General features: G+C 47.2%; 1 protein-coding gene across 1 annotated transcript; it reads right to left on the bottom strand.

Moving 5' to 3' along the window:
* Positions 1 to 1,328: 1,328 nt before the first annotated feature.
* Positions 1,329 to 18,875, bottom strand: LOC138265105 (uncharacterized). Its single transcript, XM_069212646.1, has 3 exons — positions 18,000 to 18,875; positions 15,331 to 15,478; positions 1,329 to 1,863 (listed from the first exon to the last, which is right to left on the bottom strand). The coding sequence occupies exons 1-3, from the start codon at positions 18,418 to 18,420 to the stop codon at positions 1,650 to 1,652; spliced, it is 783 nt and encodes a 260-aa protein (XP_069068747.1). The 5' UTR covers positions 18,421 to 18,875; the 3' UTR covers positions 1,329 to 1,649.
* Between the last annotated feature and the right edge of the window lie 283 nt (positions 18,876 to 19,158).

The raw sequence follows: 19,158 nt of genomic DNA, 5'->3' as shown, positions 1-19,158 counted from the left end.
GGAGGGCACCTCTGGGCTCATTCTGAGCCCACAGGTCCCTTAACGCCTGTCCTGACCCAGGCGTTAAAAAGAGGCGCAAATGCAGGGTGTTTTTGCCCCGCCCACTCCCGGGCGTCATTTTTGCCCGGGAGTATAAATACCACGCACATGCCTGGGAGTCATTTTTTAAGACGGGAACGCCTACCTTGCATCTCATTAACGCAAGGAAGGTGTTCACGCCAAAAAATGACGCTAACTCCATGAACTTTGGCGCTAGACGCGTCTAACGCCAAAGTATAAATATGGAGTTAGTTTTGCGTCGAAAAAAACGACGCAAATGCGGCGCAAATAAAGTATAAATATGGGCCCTAGGTATGTTTAAAAGTAGTTGCTAGGATGCTGGAAGGTGTAAGAACTTCAGATATTACATTTTTGTTTTAATATTGGGATCGGGTAGAAGACGGTGTTGCGGGGAAAGGTGGCAGGACTTTAGATATTGTTTTTAAAAAATATTAGTTTGAAAAAGTGTGTAACAAGGGGTGTGTGGGAGGTATATTTTCTGCTTTGGGAGGGATAACACGCAAATTGGGGCAGTGTTGTGGAGGGGCAGTGCGCCAGATTAATGTTATTGCTATGAAAGTACATGTTGGGGAAGGGCTAAAGGAGATTAGGCTATGTTCTTGGTGTACCCTTAACCCCTAAAGAACCAGCTGCGCAGATGAGAAGGATTTGGGGACCAAGTGTAACCAAACTGTAGGGGAGTAGCCAGTCATGTGGAGTTTTTTCACTCTGGGTCTATATGATGTCACATGCAACACCTCTATGGAAAAAAACACATTATTGACAACTGTCCACTTATAATTATATAATATTTTTTTACACTGTGCCACTGAGTTGAGTACCACTTTGCTGTTACTAGAAAATTTAAGCTAGAAATAGGATGCATTTTTTCGAAAGTTGGTAAATGCCTACAGCGCAGCAGCGATAACACCTTTACACAGTGATCGATCATGAGACCTTGACAGGCAGAAACAGACACGTGTTTTCTACTGGTCAAAGTTTACTCATCTTCCTGCTCAGACCCCAATCACAAATTTAAGCGACGCCGGCAAAGACATCAAACTGGTGAAGCTCCAAAACTCTAGAACCGCTTTTCACAAACATTACCATCCCTTCCTAATCCCTACTTCTAAGGCCAGAACCCCTTGAGGATGTTCATTGATCAGATTTGCTAGAGTGCCAATGTGACTGACAACCAAAGACTAGATGGCCGACATGTTCAAGCAGTTTACCGGCATAGATATGTAGAGGTTGTAAGGAACGTCTCATCAGAAAAATAGGAATTCAAATCAGAATATTAAATTATTTATTCTAGAACAAAATAAATCTAAATTATGTCCATTTTTAGCGAGTAGACAAAAACACATTTATATTACATATTTATAACATTTGTACACATAAATATTTTTACATTTCTGGTATGAAGTGCTTGAGTTCAACACATGACGCTTACTATGTACTCTCAAGAGGTGCACCATTTCAGATGCAATAAAGGCTGTGGTGAGAAGCTACTGAAGCATACATGTGCTAGCATTTCTTTAAGTATTCTGCTTCCTGGAAGCAGGGCAGCCATCTTTAAATTTCAGATGTCCCTTCTATGAAGGAAGTGTTCATTTATACAAGAGAGCTATGAAAGGAGCACGAAGAATGCTGACGCCATGGTATTCACAAGGCACCAGGAGACTGTCTTGGATGCAGTGCAAGTTCAAAGTGAGCTCTGCCCTCTCCTTGGACATCATCTCTGGATCCTCTCTCAACATGTCGAACAGAAACATAACATCCAGTGTCAAATCCAAAACATCATCTCTGGTCAACTTTGTGTGGCTGTGAAAACAAATGAGATCCAATAAGTGTCACATATAAGCTGGATGGCAAAGGAAATTTCCAAATGGTCTTCAACAAAATAATATATATTGCATTCAGAATATCAGCATTAGCACTTTTGTTGCATGAACATGGCTCAAAAGGTTCTTCTTGTATGCTTCGTCATTGGACTGTGATCCCTTAATGAAACATTACTACCCCCTAATGCTCCCACGGTGCCTAAATAGCATATTTAAAATATAAACATAATAACTCATGTCCTCTATCACAGTCCAATTTACACCCAAACCAACAACGATTTAAGATCATTTTATCACATTAATGTATGCAGCCTATCCAGCTGTAACTTAGACACAATAAAACTATTTCTTTCAGACACCACATGAGTACATCTGTGCACAGTTTTGTTAATCTTCAGTTCTATAAATGGGATGTGTAAAAATACACTTTGGTCCCTAATTGTAGGTCCTTCCATTCGGAGTCGTTCAAACTGTGGAGTTTTGCAGGTCTGACCAGACATCAATTACTGTATCAAAGTATTAATTAGTGCCATTAATCATCTTGAGGGGACAGTAACAATAACACTTTATAATATGCGTGCTGAACCTTAAATCTTTCACATTGGTCGCTCTATGGGATATTCCAGGTGATTTGCAGCACTGAGATGGAAATTGAAAAGATCGAGGTACCAATGTGTCGCTTGGGCATGTGTTTGCAATCAGCTGTTCCTTGATTTCATACAGTATGCATTATAATTCAGGATGCATTCTGGTTTGGAATTGGCCCTTTACCCATACACATCAGTGTAAGTATTAGCCAAACATGTTACTTATTTTTTTTCTAAAACAAAAATAAAAACCTGCCCATGTGTAGTTTGTACGGACTGTTCTTTTTTTAGGCTAAGCCCATGGGGAAGCTTTACTGGCATTATGAGCTGGGTTTGCATCACAAAAGTGTCCGTTTTCTGAGCTTTGCTTTCCAGCGCAAATCCTGATTTGCGTTGAAATTAGCCCCAAAGCAACACAAAGTAGTGATTGTACTGATTTGTGTGAAGAGTGCATTGCATTGGTGGAATGTGGGCTTGTATTTTTACATAAACCCCTATCTGCTAAAAAACATAAAAAGTAGACAGAACTTTGCGCCAAAAATGGATGCCTCTTTGTAGGAAGTTGGCTCTGTATGTGCTATTTCAAAGTAAGGAATAGCATGCACAGAGTCCAAGGGTTCCCCTTAGAGGTAAAATAGTGGTAAAAATAGATAATACTAATGCTCTATTTTGTGGTAGTGTGGTCGAGCAGTAGGCTTATCCAAGGAGTAGTGTTAAGCATTTGTTGTACATACACATAGACAATAAATGAGGTACACACACTCAGAGACAAATCCAGCCAATAGGTTTTGTTATAGAAAAATATCTTTTCTTAGTTTATTTTAAGAACCACAGGTTCAAATTTAACATGTAATATCTTGTTTGAAAGGTATTGCAGGTAAGTACATTAGGAACTTTGAATCATTTCAATTGCATGTATACTTTTCAAGTTATTGACAAATAGCTACTTTAAAAGTGGACACTTAGTGCAATTTTCACAGTTCCTGGGGGAGGTAAGTTTTTTTGTTAGTTTTACCAGGTAAGTAAGACACTTACAGGGTTCAGTTCTTGGTCCAAGGTAGCCCACCGTGGGGGGTTCAGAGCAACCCCAAAGTCACCACACCAGCAGCTCAGGGCCGGTCAGGTGCAGAGTTCAAAGTGGTGCCCAAAACGCATAGGCTAGAATGGAGAGAAGGGGGTGCCCCGGTTCCGGTCTGCTTGCAGGTAAGTACCCGCGTCTTCGGAGGGCAGACCAGGGGGGTTTTGTAGGGCACCGGGGGGGACACAAGCCCACACAGAAATTTCACCCTCAGCAGCGCGGGGGCGGCCGGGTGCAGTGTAGAAACAAGCGTCGGGTTTTCAATGTTAGTCTATGAGAGCTCAAGGGATCTCTTCAGCGCTGCAGGCAGGCAAGGGGGGGCTTCCTCGGGGAAACCTCCACTTGGGCAAGGGAGAGGGACTCCTGGGGGTCACTTCTCCAGTGAAAGTCCAGTCCTTCAGGTCCTAGGGGCTGCGGGTGCAGGGTCTTTTCCAGGCGTCGGGACTTAGGTTTCAGAGAGTCGCGGTCAGGGGAAGCCTCGGGATTCCCTCTGCAGGCGGCGCTGTGGGGGCTCAGGGGGGACAGGTTTTGGTACTCACAGTCGTAGAGTAGTCCGGGGGTCCTCCCTGAGGTGTTGGTTCTCCACCAGCCGAGTCGGGGTCGCCGGGTGCAGTGTTGCAAGTCTCACGCTTCTTGCGGGGAGATTGCAGGGTTCTTTAAAACTGCTCCTTTGGATAAAGTTGCAGTCTTTTTGGAGCAGGTCCGCTGTCCTCGGGAGTTTCTTGTCGTCGTCGAAGCAGGGCAGTCCTCAGAGGATTCAGAGGTCGCTGGTCCCTTTGGAAGGCGTCGCTGGAGCAGAGTTCTTTGGAAGGCAGGAGACAGGCCGGTGAGTTTCTGGAGCCAAGGCAGTTGTTGTCTTCTGGTCTTCCTCTGCAGGGGTTTTTCAGCTAGGCAGTCCTTCTTCTTGTTGTTGCAGGAATCTAATTTTCTAGGGTTCAGGGTAGCCCTTAAATACTAAATTTAAGGGCGTGTTTAGGTCTGGGGGGTTAGTAGCCAATGGCTACTAGCCCTGAGGGTGGGTACACCCTCTTTGTGCCTCCTCCCAAGGGGAGGGGGTCACAATCCTAACCCTATTGGGGGAATCCTCCATCTGCAAGATGGAGGATTTCTAAAAGTTAGAGTCACCTCAGCTCAGGACACCTTAGGGGCTGTCCTGACTGGCCAGTGACTCCTCCTTGTTGCTTTCTTTGTTCCCTCCAGCCTTGCCGCCAAAAGTGGGGGCCGTGGCCGGAGGTGGCGGGCAACTCCACTAAGCTGGAGTGCCCTGCTGGGCTGTGACAAAGGGGTGAGCCTTTGAGGCTCACCGCCAGGTGTTACAGCTCCTGCCTGGGGGAGGTGTTAGCATCTCCACCCAGTGCAGGCTTTGTTACTGGCCTCAGAGTGACAAAGGCACTCTCCCCATGGGGCCAGCAACATGTCTCTAGTGTGGCAGGCTGCTGGAACTAGTCAGCCTACACAGACAGTCGGTTAAGTTTCAGGGGGCACCTCTAAGGTGCCCTCTGGGGTGTATTTTACAATAAAATGTACACTGGCATCAGTGTGCATTTATTGTGCTGAGAAGTTTGATACCAAACTTCCCAGTTTTCAGTGTAGCCATTATGGTGCTGTGGAGTTCGTGTTTGACAGACTCCCAGACCATATACTCTTATGGCTACCCTGCACTTACAATGTCTAAGGTTTTGTTTAGACACTGTAGGGGTACCATGCTCATGCACTGGTACCCTCACCTATGGTATAGTGCACCCTGCCTTAGGGCTGTAAGGCCTGCTAGAGGGGTGTCTTACCTATACTGCATAGGCAGTGAGAGGCTGGCATGGCACCCTGAGGGGAGTGCCATGTCGACTTACTCGTTTTGTTCTCACTAGCACACACAAGCTGGCAAGCAGTGTGTCTGTGCTGAGTGAGAGGTCTCCAGGGTGGCATAAGACATGCTGCAGCCCTTAAAGACCTTCCTTGGCATCAGGGCCCTTGGTACTAGAAGTACCAGTTACAAGGGACTTATCTGGATGCCAGGGTCTGCCAATTGTGGATACAAAAGTACAGGTTAGGGAAAGAACACTGGTGCTGGGGCCTGGTTAGCAGGCCTCAGCACACTTTCAATTGTAAACATAGCATCAGCAAAGGCAAAAAGTCAGGGGGCAACCATGCCAAGGAGGCATTTCCTTACACAACCCCCCCCCCCAAACGAAAGAGGATGAGACTAACCTTTCCCAAGAGAGTCTTCATTTTCTAAGTGGAAGAACCTGGAAAGGCCATCTGCATTGGCATGGGCAGTCCCAGGTCTGTGTTCCACTATAAAGTCCATTCCCTGTAGGGAGATGGACCACCTCAACAGTTTAGGGTTTTCACCTTTCATTTGCATCAGCCATTTGAGAGGTCTGTGGTCAGTTTGAACTAGGAAGTGAGTCCCAAAGAGGTATGGTCTCAGCTTCTTCAGGGACCAAACCACAGCAAAGGCCTCCCTCTCAAAGGCACTCCAACGCTGCTCCCTGGGGAGTAACCTCCTGCTAATGAAAGCAACAGGCTGGTCAAGGCCATCATCATTTGTTTGGGACAAAACTGCCCCTATCCCATGTTCAGAGGCATCTGTCTGCACAATGAACTGCTTAGAATAATCTGGAGCTTTTAGAACTGGTGCTGAGCACATTGCTTGTTTCAGGGTGTCAAAGGCATGTTGGCATTCCACAGTCCAGTTCACTTTCTTGGGCATTTTCTTGGAGGTGAGTTCAGTGAGGGCTGTCACAATGGATCCATATCACTTCACAAACCTCCTGTAGTACCCAGTCAAGCCAAGGAATGCCCTGACTTGAGTCTGGGTTTTTGGAGCTACCCAGTCCAGAATAGTCTGGATCTTGGGTTGGAGTGGTTGAACTTGGCCTCCACCTACAAGGTGGCCCAAGTAAACCACAGTTCCCTGCCCTATCTGGCATTTGGATGCCTTGATAGAGAGGCCTGCAGATTGCAGGGCCTTCAAAACCTTCTTCAGGTGGACCAGGTGATCCTGCCAGGTGGAGCTAAAGACAGCAATATCATCAAGATAAGCTGTGCTAAAGGACTCCAAGCCAGCAAGGACTTGATTCACCAACCTTTGGAAGGTGGCAGGGGCATTGTTTAAACCAAAGGGCATAACAGTAAACTGATAATGCCCATCAGGTGTGGAGAATGCTGTTTTCTCTTTTGCTCCAGGTGCCATTTTTATTTGCCAGTACCCTGCTGTCAAGTCAAAGGTACTTAAGAATTTGGCAGCACCTAATTTATCTATGAGCTCATCAGCTCTGGGAATTGGATGAGCATCTGTCTTGGTGACAGAATTGAGCCCTCTGTAATCCACACAAAACCTCATCTCTTTCTTTCCATCTTTGGTGTGAGGTTTGGGGACTAAGACCACTGGGCTAGCCCAGGGGCTGTCAGAGCGCTCAATTACTCCCAATTCTAGCATCTTGTGGACTTCCACCTTGATGCTTTCCTTAACATGGTCAGACTGTCTAAAGATTTTGTTTTTGACAGGCATGCTGTCTCCTGTGTCCACATCATGGGTACACAGGTGTGTCTGACCAGGGGTTAAGGAGAAGAGTTCAGGAAACTGTTGTAGGACTCTCCTACAATCAGCTTGCTGTTGGCCAGAGAGGGTGTCTGAGTAGATCACTCCATCTACTGAGCCATCTTTTGGGTCTGATGACAGAAGATCAGGGAGAGGTTCACTCTCTGCCTCCTGATCCTCATCTGTTACCATCAACAGATTTACATCAGCCCTGTCATGGAAGAGCTTAAGGCGGTTCACATGGATCACCCTCTTGGGGCTCCTGCTTGTGCCCAGGTCCACCAGGTAGGTGACCTGACTCTTCCTTTCTAGCACTGGGTAAGGGCCACTCCATTTGTCCTGGAGTACCCTGGGAGCCACAGGCTCCAGAACCCAGACTTTCTGCCCTGGTTGGAACTCAACCAGTGCAGCCTTTTGGTCATACCAAAACTTCTGGAGCTGTTGGCTGGCCTCAAGGTTTTTGGTTGCCTTTTCCATGTACTCTGCCATTCTAGAGCGAAGGCCAAGTACATAGTCCACTATGTCTTGTTTAGGCTCATGAAGAGGTCTCTCCCAGCCTTCTTTAACAAGAGCAAGTGGTCCCCTTACAGGGTGGGCAAACAGAAGTTCAAAGGGTGAGAATCCTACTCCCTTCTGTGGCACCTCTCTGTAAGCAAAAAGCAGACATGGCAAGAGGACATCCCATCTCCTTTTGAGTTTTTCTGGGAGCCCCATGATCATGCCTTTTAATGTCTTGTTGAATCTCTCAACTAAGCCATTAGTTTGTGGATGGTATGGTGTAGTGAATTTGTAAGTCACTCCACACTCATTCCACATGTGTTTTAGGTATGCTGACATGAAGTTGGTACCTCTGTCAGACACCACCTCCTTAGGGAAACCCACTCTGGTAAAGATACCAATGAGGGCCTTGGCTACTGCAGGGGCAGTAGTCGACCTAAGGGGAATAGCTTCAGGATACCTAGTAGCATGACCCACTACTACTAGGATGTACATATTTCCTGAGGCTGTGGGAGGTTCCAGTGGACCAACTATGTCCACACCCACTCTTTCAAAGGGGACCCCCACCACTGGAAGTGGAATGAGGGGGGCCTTTGGGTGCCCACCTGTCTTACCACTGGATTGACAGGTGGGGCAGGAGAGGCAAAACTCCTTAACCTTCTGGGACATATTGGGCCAGTAGAAGTGGTTGACTAACCTCTCCCACGTCTTGGTTTGTCCCAAATGCCCAGCAAGGGGAATATCATGGGCTAAGGTCAGAATAAACTCTCTGAACGACTGAGGCACTACCACTCTCCTAGTGGCACCAGGTTTGGGGTCTCTGGCCTCAGTGTACAGGAGTCCATCTTCCCAATAGACCCTATGCGTTCCATTTTTCTTGCCCTTGGACTCTTCAGCAGCTTGCTGCCTAAGGCCTTCAAGAGAGGGACAGGTTTCTTGTCCCTTACACAGCTCCTCCCTTGAGGGTCCCCCTGGGCCCAAGAGCTCAACCTGATAAGGTTCAAGCTCCAAAGGCTCAGTTCCCTCAGAGGGCAGAACTTCTTCCTGAGAAGAGAGGTTCTCTTTTTCTGACTGTGTTGCAGTTGGTTTCCCAACTGACTTTCCTTTTCTCTTGGTAGGCTGGGCCATTTTTCCAGACTCCAGCTCTACTTTTTCACCCTGTGCCTTGCATTGTGCTCTTGTTTTTACACACACCAGTTCAGGGATACCCAGCATGGCTGCATGGGTTTTTAGTTCTACCTCAGCCCATGCTGAGGACTCCAGGTCATTTCCAAGCAGACAGTCTACTGGGATGTTTGAGGAGACCACCACCTGTTTCAGGCCATTGACCCCTCCCCATTCTAAAGTTACCATTGCCATGGGATGTGCTTTAGTTTGATTGTCAGCATTGGTGACTGTATAAGTTTTTCCAGTCAGGTATTGGCCAGGGGAAACCAGTTTCTCTGTCACCATGGTGACACTGGCACCTGTATCCCTCAGGCCCTCTACACTTGTCCCATTAATAAAGAGCTGCTGCCTGTATTTTTGCATGTTAGGAGGCCAGGCAGCTAGTGTGGCTAAATCCACCCCACCCTCTGAGACTAGAGTAGCTTCAGTGTGGACCCTGATTTGCTCTGGGCACACTGTTGATCCCACTTGGAGACTAGCCATTCCAGTGTTACCTGGATTGGAGTTTGGAGTGGAACTTTTCTTGGGACAGGCCTTGTCTCCAGTTTGGTGTCCAGACTGACTACAGTTTCGACACCAGGCCTTTTTGGGATCAAAGTTTTTACCCTTGTACCCAGGATTGTTTTGTGAAGAGGCTCTGGGCCCACCCTCCTGTGCAGGTTTTTGGGGGCCTTTAGAAGACTCTTGACTATTTTTATTTTTGGCTGTCTCACCACCTTTCCCCTGGGGAGGTTTTGTGACCCCTTTCTTTTGGTCACCCCCTGTGGAAGTTTTGGACACCCTAGTCTTGACCCAATGGTCCGCCTTCTTTCCCAATTCTTGGGGAGAAATTGGTCCTAGGTCTACCAGATGCTGATGCAGTTTATCATTGAAACAATTACTTAACAGGTGTTCTTTCACAAATAAATTGTACAGCCCATCATAATTACTTACACCACTGCCTTGAATCCAACCATCTAGTGTTTTTACTGAGTAGTCTACAAAGTCAACCCAGGTCTGGCTCGAGGATTTTTGAGCCCCCCTGAATCTAATCCTATACTCCTCAGTGGAGAATCCAAAGCCCTCAATCAGGGTACCCTTCATGAGGTCATAAGATTCTGCATCTTGTCCAGAGAGTGTGAGGAGTCTATCCCTACACTTTCCTGTGAACATTTCCCAAAGGAGAGCACCCCAGTGAGATCTGTTCACTTTTCTGGTTACACAAGCCCTCTCAAAAGCTGTGAACCATTTGGTGATGTCATCACCATCTTCATATTTAGTTACAATCCCTTTTGGGATTTTCAACATGTCAGGAGAATCTCTGACCCTATTTATGTTGCTGCCACCATTGATGGGTCCTAGGCCCATCTCTTGTCTTTCCCTCTCTATGGCTAGGATCTGTCTTTCCAAAGCCAATCTTTTGGCCATCCTGGCTAACTGGATGTCCTCTTCACTGGAGTTATCCTCAGTGATTTCAGAGGTGTTGGTCTCTCCTGTGAGGGAACCAGCATCTCTGACTATTATTTTTGGAGTCAGGGTTTGAGAGACCCTGTTCTCCCTAGATAGGACTGGTAGGGGGGAATTTTCCTCCAAGTCACTATCCTCTTCCTCTGAGTTGCCACCCTCAGAGGGGTTGGCCTTTTCAAACTCTGCCAAAAGCTCCTGGAGCTGTATTTTGGTAGGTTTGGGGCCCATTGTTATTTTCTTTATTTTACAGAGTGACCTTAGCTCCCTCATCTTAAGATGGAGGTAAGGTGTGGTGTCGAGTTCCACCACAGTCACATCTGTGCTAGACATTTTGCTTCTAAAAGTTGGAATACTTTTTAAGAATCTACAACTGGTTCTAGAATCTAATTCAAACTTTTACAAACTTTTAAACTCTAAAAGAAATGCTAAACAGGATCTAACACAAGGCCCTAGCAGGTCTTTTAAGAATTTAGAAAACTTTTCAAATTGCAAAAATCAATTTCTAATGACAATTTTGGAATTTGTCGTGTGATCAGGTATTGGCTGAGTAGTCCAGCAAATGCAAAGTCTTGTACCCCACCGCTGATCCACCAATGTAGGAAGTTGGCTCTGTATGTGCTATTTCAAAGTAAGGAATAGCATGCACAGAGTCCAAGGGTTCCCCTTAGAGGTAAAATAGTGGTAAAAATAGATAATACTAATGCTCTATTTTGTGGTAGTGTGGTCGAGCAGTAGGCTTATCCAAGGAGTAGTGTTAAGCATTTGTTGTACATACACATAGACAATAAATGAGGTACACACACTCAGAGACAAATCCAGCCAATAGGTTTTGTTATAGAAAAATATCTTTTCTTAGTTTATTTTAAGAACCACAGGTTCAAATTTAACATGTAATATCTTGTTTGAAAGGTATTACAGGTAAGTACATTAGGAACTTTGAATCATTTCAATTGCATGTATACTTTTCAAGTTATTGACAAATAGCTACTTTAAAAGTGGACACAGTGCAATTTTCACAGTTCCTGGGGGAGGTAAGTTTTTTTGTTAGTTTTACCAGGTAAGTAAGACACTTACAGGGTTCAGTTCTTGGTCCAAGGTAGCCCACCGTGGGGGGTTCAGAGCAACCCCAAAGTCACCACACCAGCAGCTCAGGGCCGGTCAGGTGCAGAGTTCAAAGTGGTGCCCAAAACGCATAGGCTAGAATGGAGAGAAGGGGGTGCCCCGGTTCCGGTCTGCTTGCAGGTAAGTACCCGCGTCTTCGGAGGGCAGACCAGGGGGGTTTTGTAGGGCACCGGGGGGGACACAAGCCCACACAGAAATTTCACCCTCAGCAGCGCGGGGGCGGCCGGGTGCAGTGTAGAAACATGCGTCGGGTTTTCAATGTTAGTCTATGAGAGCTCAAGGGATCTCTTCAGCGCTGCAGGCAGGCAAGGGGGGGCTTCCTCGGGGAAACCTCCACTTGGGCAAGGGAGAGGGACTCCTGGGGGTCACTTCTCCAGTGAAAGTCCGGTCCTTCAGGTCCTGGGGGCTGCGGGTGCAGGGTCTTTTCCAGGCGTCGGGACTTAGGTTTCAGAGAGTCGCGGTCAGGGGAAGCCTCGGGATTCCCTCTGCAGGCGGCGCTGTGGGGGCTCAGGGGGGACAGGTTTTGGTACTCACAGTCGTAGAGTAGTCCGGGGGTCCTCCCTGAGGTGTTGGTTCTCCACCAGCCGAGTCGGGGTCGCCGGGTGCAGTGTTGCAAGTCTCACGCTTCTTGCGGGGAGATTGCAGGGTTCTTTAAAACTGCTCCTTTGGATAAAGTTGCAGTCTTTTTGGAGCAGGTCCGCTGTCCTCGGGAGTTTCTTGTCGTCGTCGAAGCAGGGCAGTCCTCAGAGGATTCAGAGGTCGCTGGTCCCTTTGGAAGGCGTCGCTGGAGCAGAGTTCTTTGGAAGGCAGGAGACAGGCCGGTGAGTTTCTGGAGCCAAGGCAGTTGTTGTCTTCTGGTCTTCCTCTGCAGGGGTTTTTCAGCTAGGCAGTCCTTCTTCTTGTTGTTGCAGGAATCTAATTTTCTAGGGTTCAGGGTAGCCCTTAAATACTAAATTTAAGGGCGTGTTTAGGTCTGGGGGGTTAGTAGCCAATGGCTACTAGCCCTGAGGGTGGGTACACCCTCTTTGTGCCTCCTCCCAAGGGGAGGGGGTCACAATCCTAACCCTATTGGGGGAATCCTCCATCTGCAAGATGGAGGATTTCTAAAAGTTAGAGTCACCTCAGCTCAGGACACCTTAGGGGCTGTCCTGACTGGCCAGTGACTCCTCCTTGTTGCTTTCTTTGTTCCCTCCAGCCTTGCCGCCAAAAGTGGGGGCCGTGGCCGGAGGGGGCGGGCAACTCCACTAAGCTGGAGTGCCCTGCTGGGCTGTGACAAAGGGGTGAGCCTTTGAGGCTCACCGCCAGGTGTTACAGCTCCTGCCTGGGGGAGGTGTTAGCATCTCCACCCAGTGCAGGCTTTGTTACTGGCCTCAGAGTGACAAAGGCACTCTCCCCATGGGGCCAGCAACATGTCTCTAGTGTGGCAGGCTGCTGGAACTAGTCAGCCTACACAGACAGTCGGTTAAGTTTCAGGGGGCACCTCTAAGGTGCCCTCTGGGGTGTATTTTACAATAAAATGTACACTGGCATCAGTGTGCATTTATTGTGCTGAGAAGTTTGATACCAAACTTCCCAGTTTTCAGTGTAGCCATTATGGTGCTGTGGAGTTCGTGTTTGACAGACTCCCAGACCATATACTCTTATGGCTACCCTGCACTTACAATGTCTAAGGTTTTGTTTAGACACTGTAGGGGTACCATGCTCATGCACTGGTACCCTCACCTATGGTATAGTGCACCCTGCCTTAGGGCTGTAAGGCCTGCTAGAGGGGTGTCTTACCTATACTGCATAGGCAGTGAGAGGCTGGCATGGCACCCTGAGGGGAGTGCCATGTCGACTTACTCGTTTTGTTCTCACTAGCACACACAAGCTGGCAAGCAGTGTGTCTGTGCTGAGTGAGAGGTCTCCAGGGTGGCATAAGACATGCTGCAGCCCTTAGAGACCTTCCTTGGCATCAGGGCCCTTGGTACTAGAAGTACCAGTTACAAGGGACTTATCTGGATGCCAGGGTCTGCCAATTGTGGATACAAAAGTACAGGTTAGGGAAAGAACACTGGTGCTGGGGCCTGGTTAGCAGGCCTCAGCACACTTTCAATTGTAAACATAGCATCAGCAAAGGCAAAAAGTCAGGGGGCAACCATGCCAAGGAGGCATTTCCTTACACTCTTCAAAGAAGGTGTAAAGTTTGAAAAAAGCCTTCTTTTCTCAAAATGTTTCCAGTTTTGCATGTGCTGTACAGCACACACACAAAGTGAGAAATATGTTGAACTATATCTAAGTATAGCATTTTTACCCCCTTTTAGTACAAATTATACATTTGATAACTCACAGTATGTTGCAAGAGTGGGAGCATAGGTGCAAGGAAGTCTAACGTGTCCATGCAGGGAGCGGGGGCAGAAACTGGGGCATACATTAGTAGATATGATGCTTTTCTTCTCTCTGCCTTTCATGCAACACACTTTTTTGCTGCATTGTGCTGCATTTTAAGCTTAGTAAGTCCGTCATCATGTGTTCTGTATACCAGTGATTCCGTACTTCTTGTAGCTTTGCAACAGTCAGAGGTAAGACGATCTGGATAATCTGTGTTACATCTTAGGACTCGGAAGCCGCCAGTGGGCCCTTACCCCCAACACCGGTCATACACCAACCGACAAGACAATTTAGTTTGATGGAAGAAGTATTTATTTTTATATATACTTTCATTAAAAATCATAGAAACAATTTATGCAAGTCCTCATATGCACATTACTCTAATAAAAACATTTCACTGCAAACTTAATAAATACTGTTATAGACGATACTTTTTCATTTGTAACTATAAGTTATTTTGACAGGATCCCTTCCTGTCCTGGACCTCCTTTGGACCACACAGGGACTGGTCGTCACCTGTATCCCTAGGGGGGGTGGTACCCCTGCTTCCTCTGTTCCTTGCCCCCATGCTCAGGGTTCCGCCCCCTCTCCAAACACCAATCAGCCAAGGGGTGTACCGGGGCGGCCCAGGGCATGAGCCCCGTGACCACCCCAGTGATCTGGGCTCCCTACCCCCAATCATGTTTCCAGTTTTGCATGTGCTGTACAGCACACACACAAAGTGAGAAATATGTTGAACTATATCTAAGTATAGCATTTTTACCCCCTTTTAGTACAAATTATACATTTGATAACTCACAGTATGTTGCAAGAGTGGGAGCATAGGTGCAAGGAAGTCTAACGTGTTCATGCAGGGAGCGGGGAAGAAACTGGGGCATACATTAGTAGATATGATGCTTTTCTTCTCTCTGCCTTTCATGCAACACACTTTTTTGCTGCATTGTGCTGCATTTTAAGCTTAGTAAGTCTGTCATCATGTGTTCTGTATACCAGTGATTCCGTACTTCTTGTAGCTTTGCAACAGTCAGAGGTTAGACGATCGGGATAATCTGTGTTACATCTTCATGTGTACATGCGTCCCAACCACCTCATTAAAGTTACCTTTCCCTCTCATCAGTAACATATGCATGCACAAGTGTTTTTTTTAATGTACAGGCACATTTGTGCATGGAACAAGCATTTGAATCTGGCAAAATATATTTTACTCCATTAAATTCCAAACTTTTTTCACTTTCAGGTGTAGATGGTAAAACACTCCCATATCAGTCTTTGCTGAAGCCCTGTTCAGCAGCCCCTCACGCTGCACGCACAGGACTTTTAATAAGGGTTATTTTACCAGTTAATACCATCTCATAAGGAATATGTAATTTACTTATCTGAACCGGAGGCTGTTTCATGAACTAACAATCAATTTGAAAGGTGGCACAGACTCCAGCCTTTTAGGCCTTTTAAATGACCAGGTATTTCCAAATGTATCTAGATGTCTGTATAGGCCACCTTGCCTCTATGCCTCAGCACCTAAACAAAATCTAGAAGCATTCACTCACAAAGCGCCTGGTACTGTGAGTTTTAGGGCTAGACAAATGTGCAAACAAACAGTAGCGTAGGAACTGGATGGCACCACTGGCAGACACATACCTTGAGCTGCTGAAGCCAGGGATCTTCAGCACTGGCATCACAGTCACACGGTCTGGGTTGGACACCTCCAGGTGCAGTTCCGCTCGCTGTACAGACAGCTCCAGCGTCTGAGGGTCCATGTAAAACTCCAAGTCCGTCAGAGGCCCATCTGAAAGGAAGAGAGATTTCATGAGAATGTGCTTCACAAGGTGTACCCCTCCAACATCTCCCGGTCCACCGCTTGACAGCACCACACAGTAGAATTCAGGGTTGAGTGGATGATCTGACCTGGACAGTGTAACACCACAAACTGATCTACGTCCCGATTTTTTTTTTTAAGACTCAACCGGAAGCTAGAAGTTTTAGTGTAATAGTGCCCACCACCAAATGTTCACAGGGATGGGAAATGAGACTGTGAGACGCAGAGTATATAGATAAAGGTCAAACAAAAGAAGTGGAGAGTGTGGATTAACGATCTACCCAGTAGACTGATCCCTTGCCTTTATGTCCCATCTGAACAGTTTCATAACAACATGTATGAACAACAATTGTCAGTGTGTTAACTTGTTTAACTTATTTTGACATGTACTTTGCTGGAAGTCCTTTTGCTTCTACGCCTTGTAAATGCCTTTTGTTATAACTTTACTTGTTTTGAGTGGGCGAACCAATTTCTTTAATTAGCGCTTTTGATATTAAGGAATTCTTAGGTCAGAAGGGTTACAGCGGAACAGGCATATGCTGACAATGCGGCGACTTGTGTTGCATTACTGCGTCGCCTTACGCAAAGAATGCAGCTGTAACTCTCTCAACAAAGCTAAAACACAAGTACTAGGACATTTGTTAAAAGTGGTTACAACATATCAAGAGCTCTCTACATTACATCCTGATTTTTAACAGGCAGTGGAACAAGACACTAACCATTGAAAATAACGCTTTCATAGATATAAAGGGCTATGCAAGCGGGACAGTAACGCAAGATTTGATTGCATCTCGTGCAGCACGATCTCTGCAAGTAACTAGTCACTACTTTTGAGTGAAGATTGTTGTATTCGCCAGTTTAAGTACAGCTAGTTCACGTGAGCGCTGTTTTAATTGTTCATCCTGTCATCTCTCCTCAGATACCATCTCCATTGGGATGGACCCACCCACTCCCGACCACCCAGCCACCAGGGATGGACCCCCGCCCCCATCCCCCAGCTACCACCGGACCAACGCCGAACAGCCTGCCTGTTCCAACCTCCCCGTCTTCCGTCTGTGTCTGTCACCCCAGAAGTCGGTGAAGACTACTGAAAGTATAAAGTCGCGAGATACGTGTGAAATAATTGTCTCCGCTATATTCTGAGTGTTAAAATTATCAAACCTAGAATATTTGACAGAAAGCTTTTTGTGGGAGTTTGGGCGGTGTGCGCAGCTAACGCATGCGCAAAACATAGCGCAGACCGCGCAGGACAATAGAAAGTTTGGAACAAGGGCTCCCTCTATATACAGCTTCTTTACATGTGCTCGAAAACGGTGCTGGGGAGAGACTACACTCTACGTTTTATACATCCCATTCCCCCGACGCTTCACCCTCTCAGGTTGTTTCCAGGCTGCCGATCGCGCACCTTGGAGCAAAAATGTACGCCAAATGAGCAAAAAAACGCACTGATGCAATTGGAAAGCGCTATTTTCCGCAGTGCTGCCACGGGCCCTAATGCAAGCAAGGAACATGCCCCCATCATCTGGTTTGGCAACAAAAAGTGGGGTGCAGTGGGCCCCTAAGGCCCCTGGGCCTCGGCGCCACTGCGCATGTTGCATTATTGATAGGCGCCCCTGATTCGCCGTAGCACGAACAGAGGGCGCCCGTGGCTCTAGTACCCCGCGAGTGATGGAGAGCAGGATAGGTTTAACTTTCCGGCGTCTGCGGGTTTTGCAATTAATAGTTACTGTATTTTTTTTCAGCATTCTTATAGCGCTTGCAGCTCGCAGCCCCTTCAGTCTTAAAAGGGCGCGTCATGCTGAGATACCTAAAACACTTTTTTGTGTTTTCATTTGTTTCTCCCTATTCGTGTATCTATCTATATTAGCAAAAACCTTGAACCAACCAATGCTTACTCTTGTGTTGGGGCATTAGCAAACAAAAAATGTTCACCTGCAACACTATTGGTACTGGTAACACCTGAAATAAGTGGCGGTGTAATGCTTTCACGGATAGGAATGCAAATCTAAACTATGACGATGAAATATAGTGGTGGTGTTGCTTCACTGCGCATCGACACCATCCAATTCGTACCAGTGCGTTATAAAAATGCGAAACCAAAATGCAACTACGCTTATTGTAGCAGTTCATCGAAAAGAGAATACAAGCGAAAACCTAACAACACCAAGGACACAAATACTCATGGAAATCAACCGAGTCTGAATTTTTACAAGTTTGGATAATTCAATTCACCGAGGCCTATGGTCCTATGGAGATTTCAATGAAGGAAGAATTCCCGCAACTCGTAAAGAATGTGTGTGAAGGAAACTTAGGGAAGTTTTGCTGTTTAATGGTAAATGTTAGTAATGTTAACTTTTTAACGGAATTTTAAATAAGAATCGCACGTCTTGGGACACAGCCCTCCAGTAAATGAAGACATAAAATCTGCCTGTGTCACTGCTAAGCAGTCAGGGAGACCAAGGGGAGTCGGACTGTAAACAGTGACACTTACCTAGCACCACTCGTCCTTGGAGACCCTTGATTTTCCTGCAGGTGAAGCCCATTTTACAGCAACTGTAAATCCGCTTGATATAGTGGAAGAGGTGCTGGTGGGGAAAGACGGGCCTGGGGGGTCCCGAGGCAGCAGTGTGCACCCGTACCCTGAAGGGGGCCCCGTCCTCCAGTGCTGCCAACTTGCGGTGGCCGCTGCTCCAGGGCTGGCTCATGTGCAGGCACTGATGCCCCGGGTACCTCTGCAACTCGTTCGCGTCAGGCCTGCCGACGTCATTGTAGCCCACGCCGAGACCCGTGTCCTCGAGCCTTCCTGCGGCCCAGTGCTGGGCAGACACTGGGCCAATTCTGTGGTAGAGCGGCAGGGCCCGGGCCCCCTGGAAGAGGGAGAGCAGACAGCAGAGGGCGAGGGCGTCCAACATGGCGCGTCACAGAGGGTAGTGGGTGAAATGGCCGCGGTGCACCTACCCATCCTTTAAATAGCCCTCCTCGGGCCCTGCACAGACTCTCTGGCTGCTCGGACGACATTCACTGGAGGAATCCTTTCTGCGGCTGATGGTCTGAACTCCTCGAACAATGCGCTGCCCATGCTGCGATAATCACTTCTATTTACACCCCCATCGCGTATGTAAATGACCGGCAGCGCCTCTGAGAAGTGAAAGAAACAGAACTAGTTGGGGCATTCGTGAAAGCACTGCACAAGCCAGCCTACTCTTGGAAACTGTGTTGAATTCAAACAGTCTAAAGAAAGCAAACATTTGTTCTAAAGCATAGGAGTGGTGGCCCTTAGAATTCTCCTGGATTTAACGGTGTCGATGCCTGCCAGCATTTCAGTGTGCGGTGGACACAGCGCGTGCATAGCTGCCTCCCCCTCACGCGCACTTAATGCATCCAGCATGGATGCGATGGCCCCTGGTGCATCTAAGAATACCCCCTTTGTCTGCAATTGGGATAGTAAAATACAACAGTTATTGGCAGTGTTCCGTTGGCAGCTATAGCACTGCACCTGCTGCACCACTGGTAACTATGCCCCTGCATTTCCGCAACTGCCACTGCTCCGAGTGGACATTTGGGGCCCGGAGTAACCCGTTCGCCGAAATTTGAATCAGGCCCATGGTGTCCATGTGGACTCATGGACGTGGCCTTTGCCAGAATGTTCA

This window comes from Pleurodeles waltl, chromosome 11, assembly GCF_031143425.1.
Source record: "Pleurodeles waltl isolate 20211129_DDA chromosome 11, aPleWal1.hap1.20221129, whole genome shotgun sequence".
Classification (NCBI taxonomy): Eukaryota; Metazoa; Chordata; class Amphibia; order Caudata; family Salamandridae; genus Pleurodeles; species Pleurodeles waltl.
Note: the sequence above shows the minus strand (reverse complement) of the source record. Positions and strands in the feature narration are given on the sequence as shown.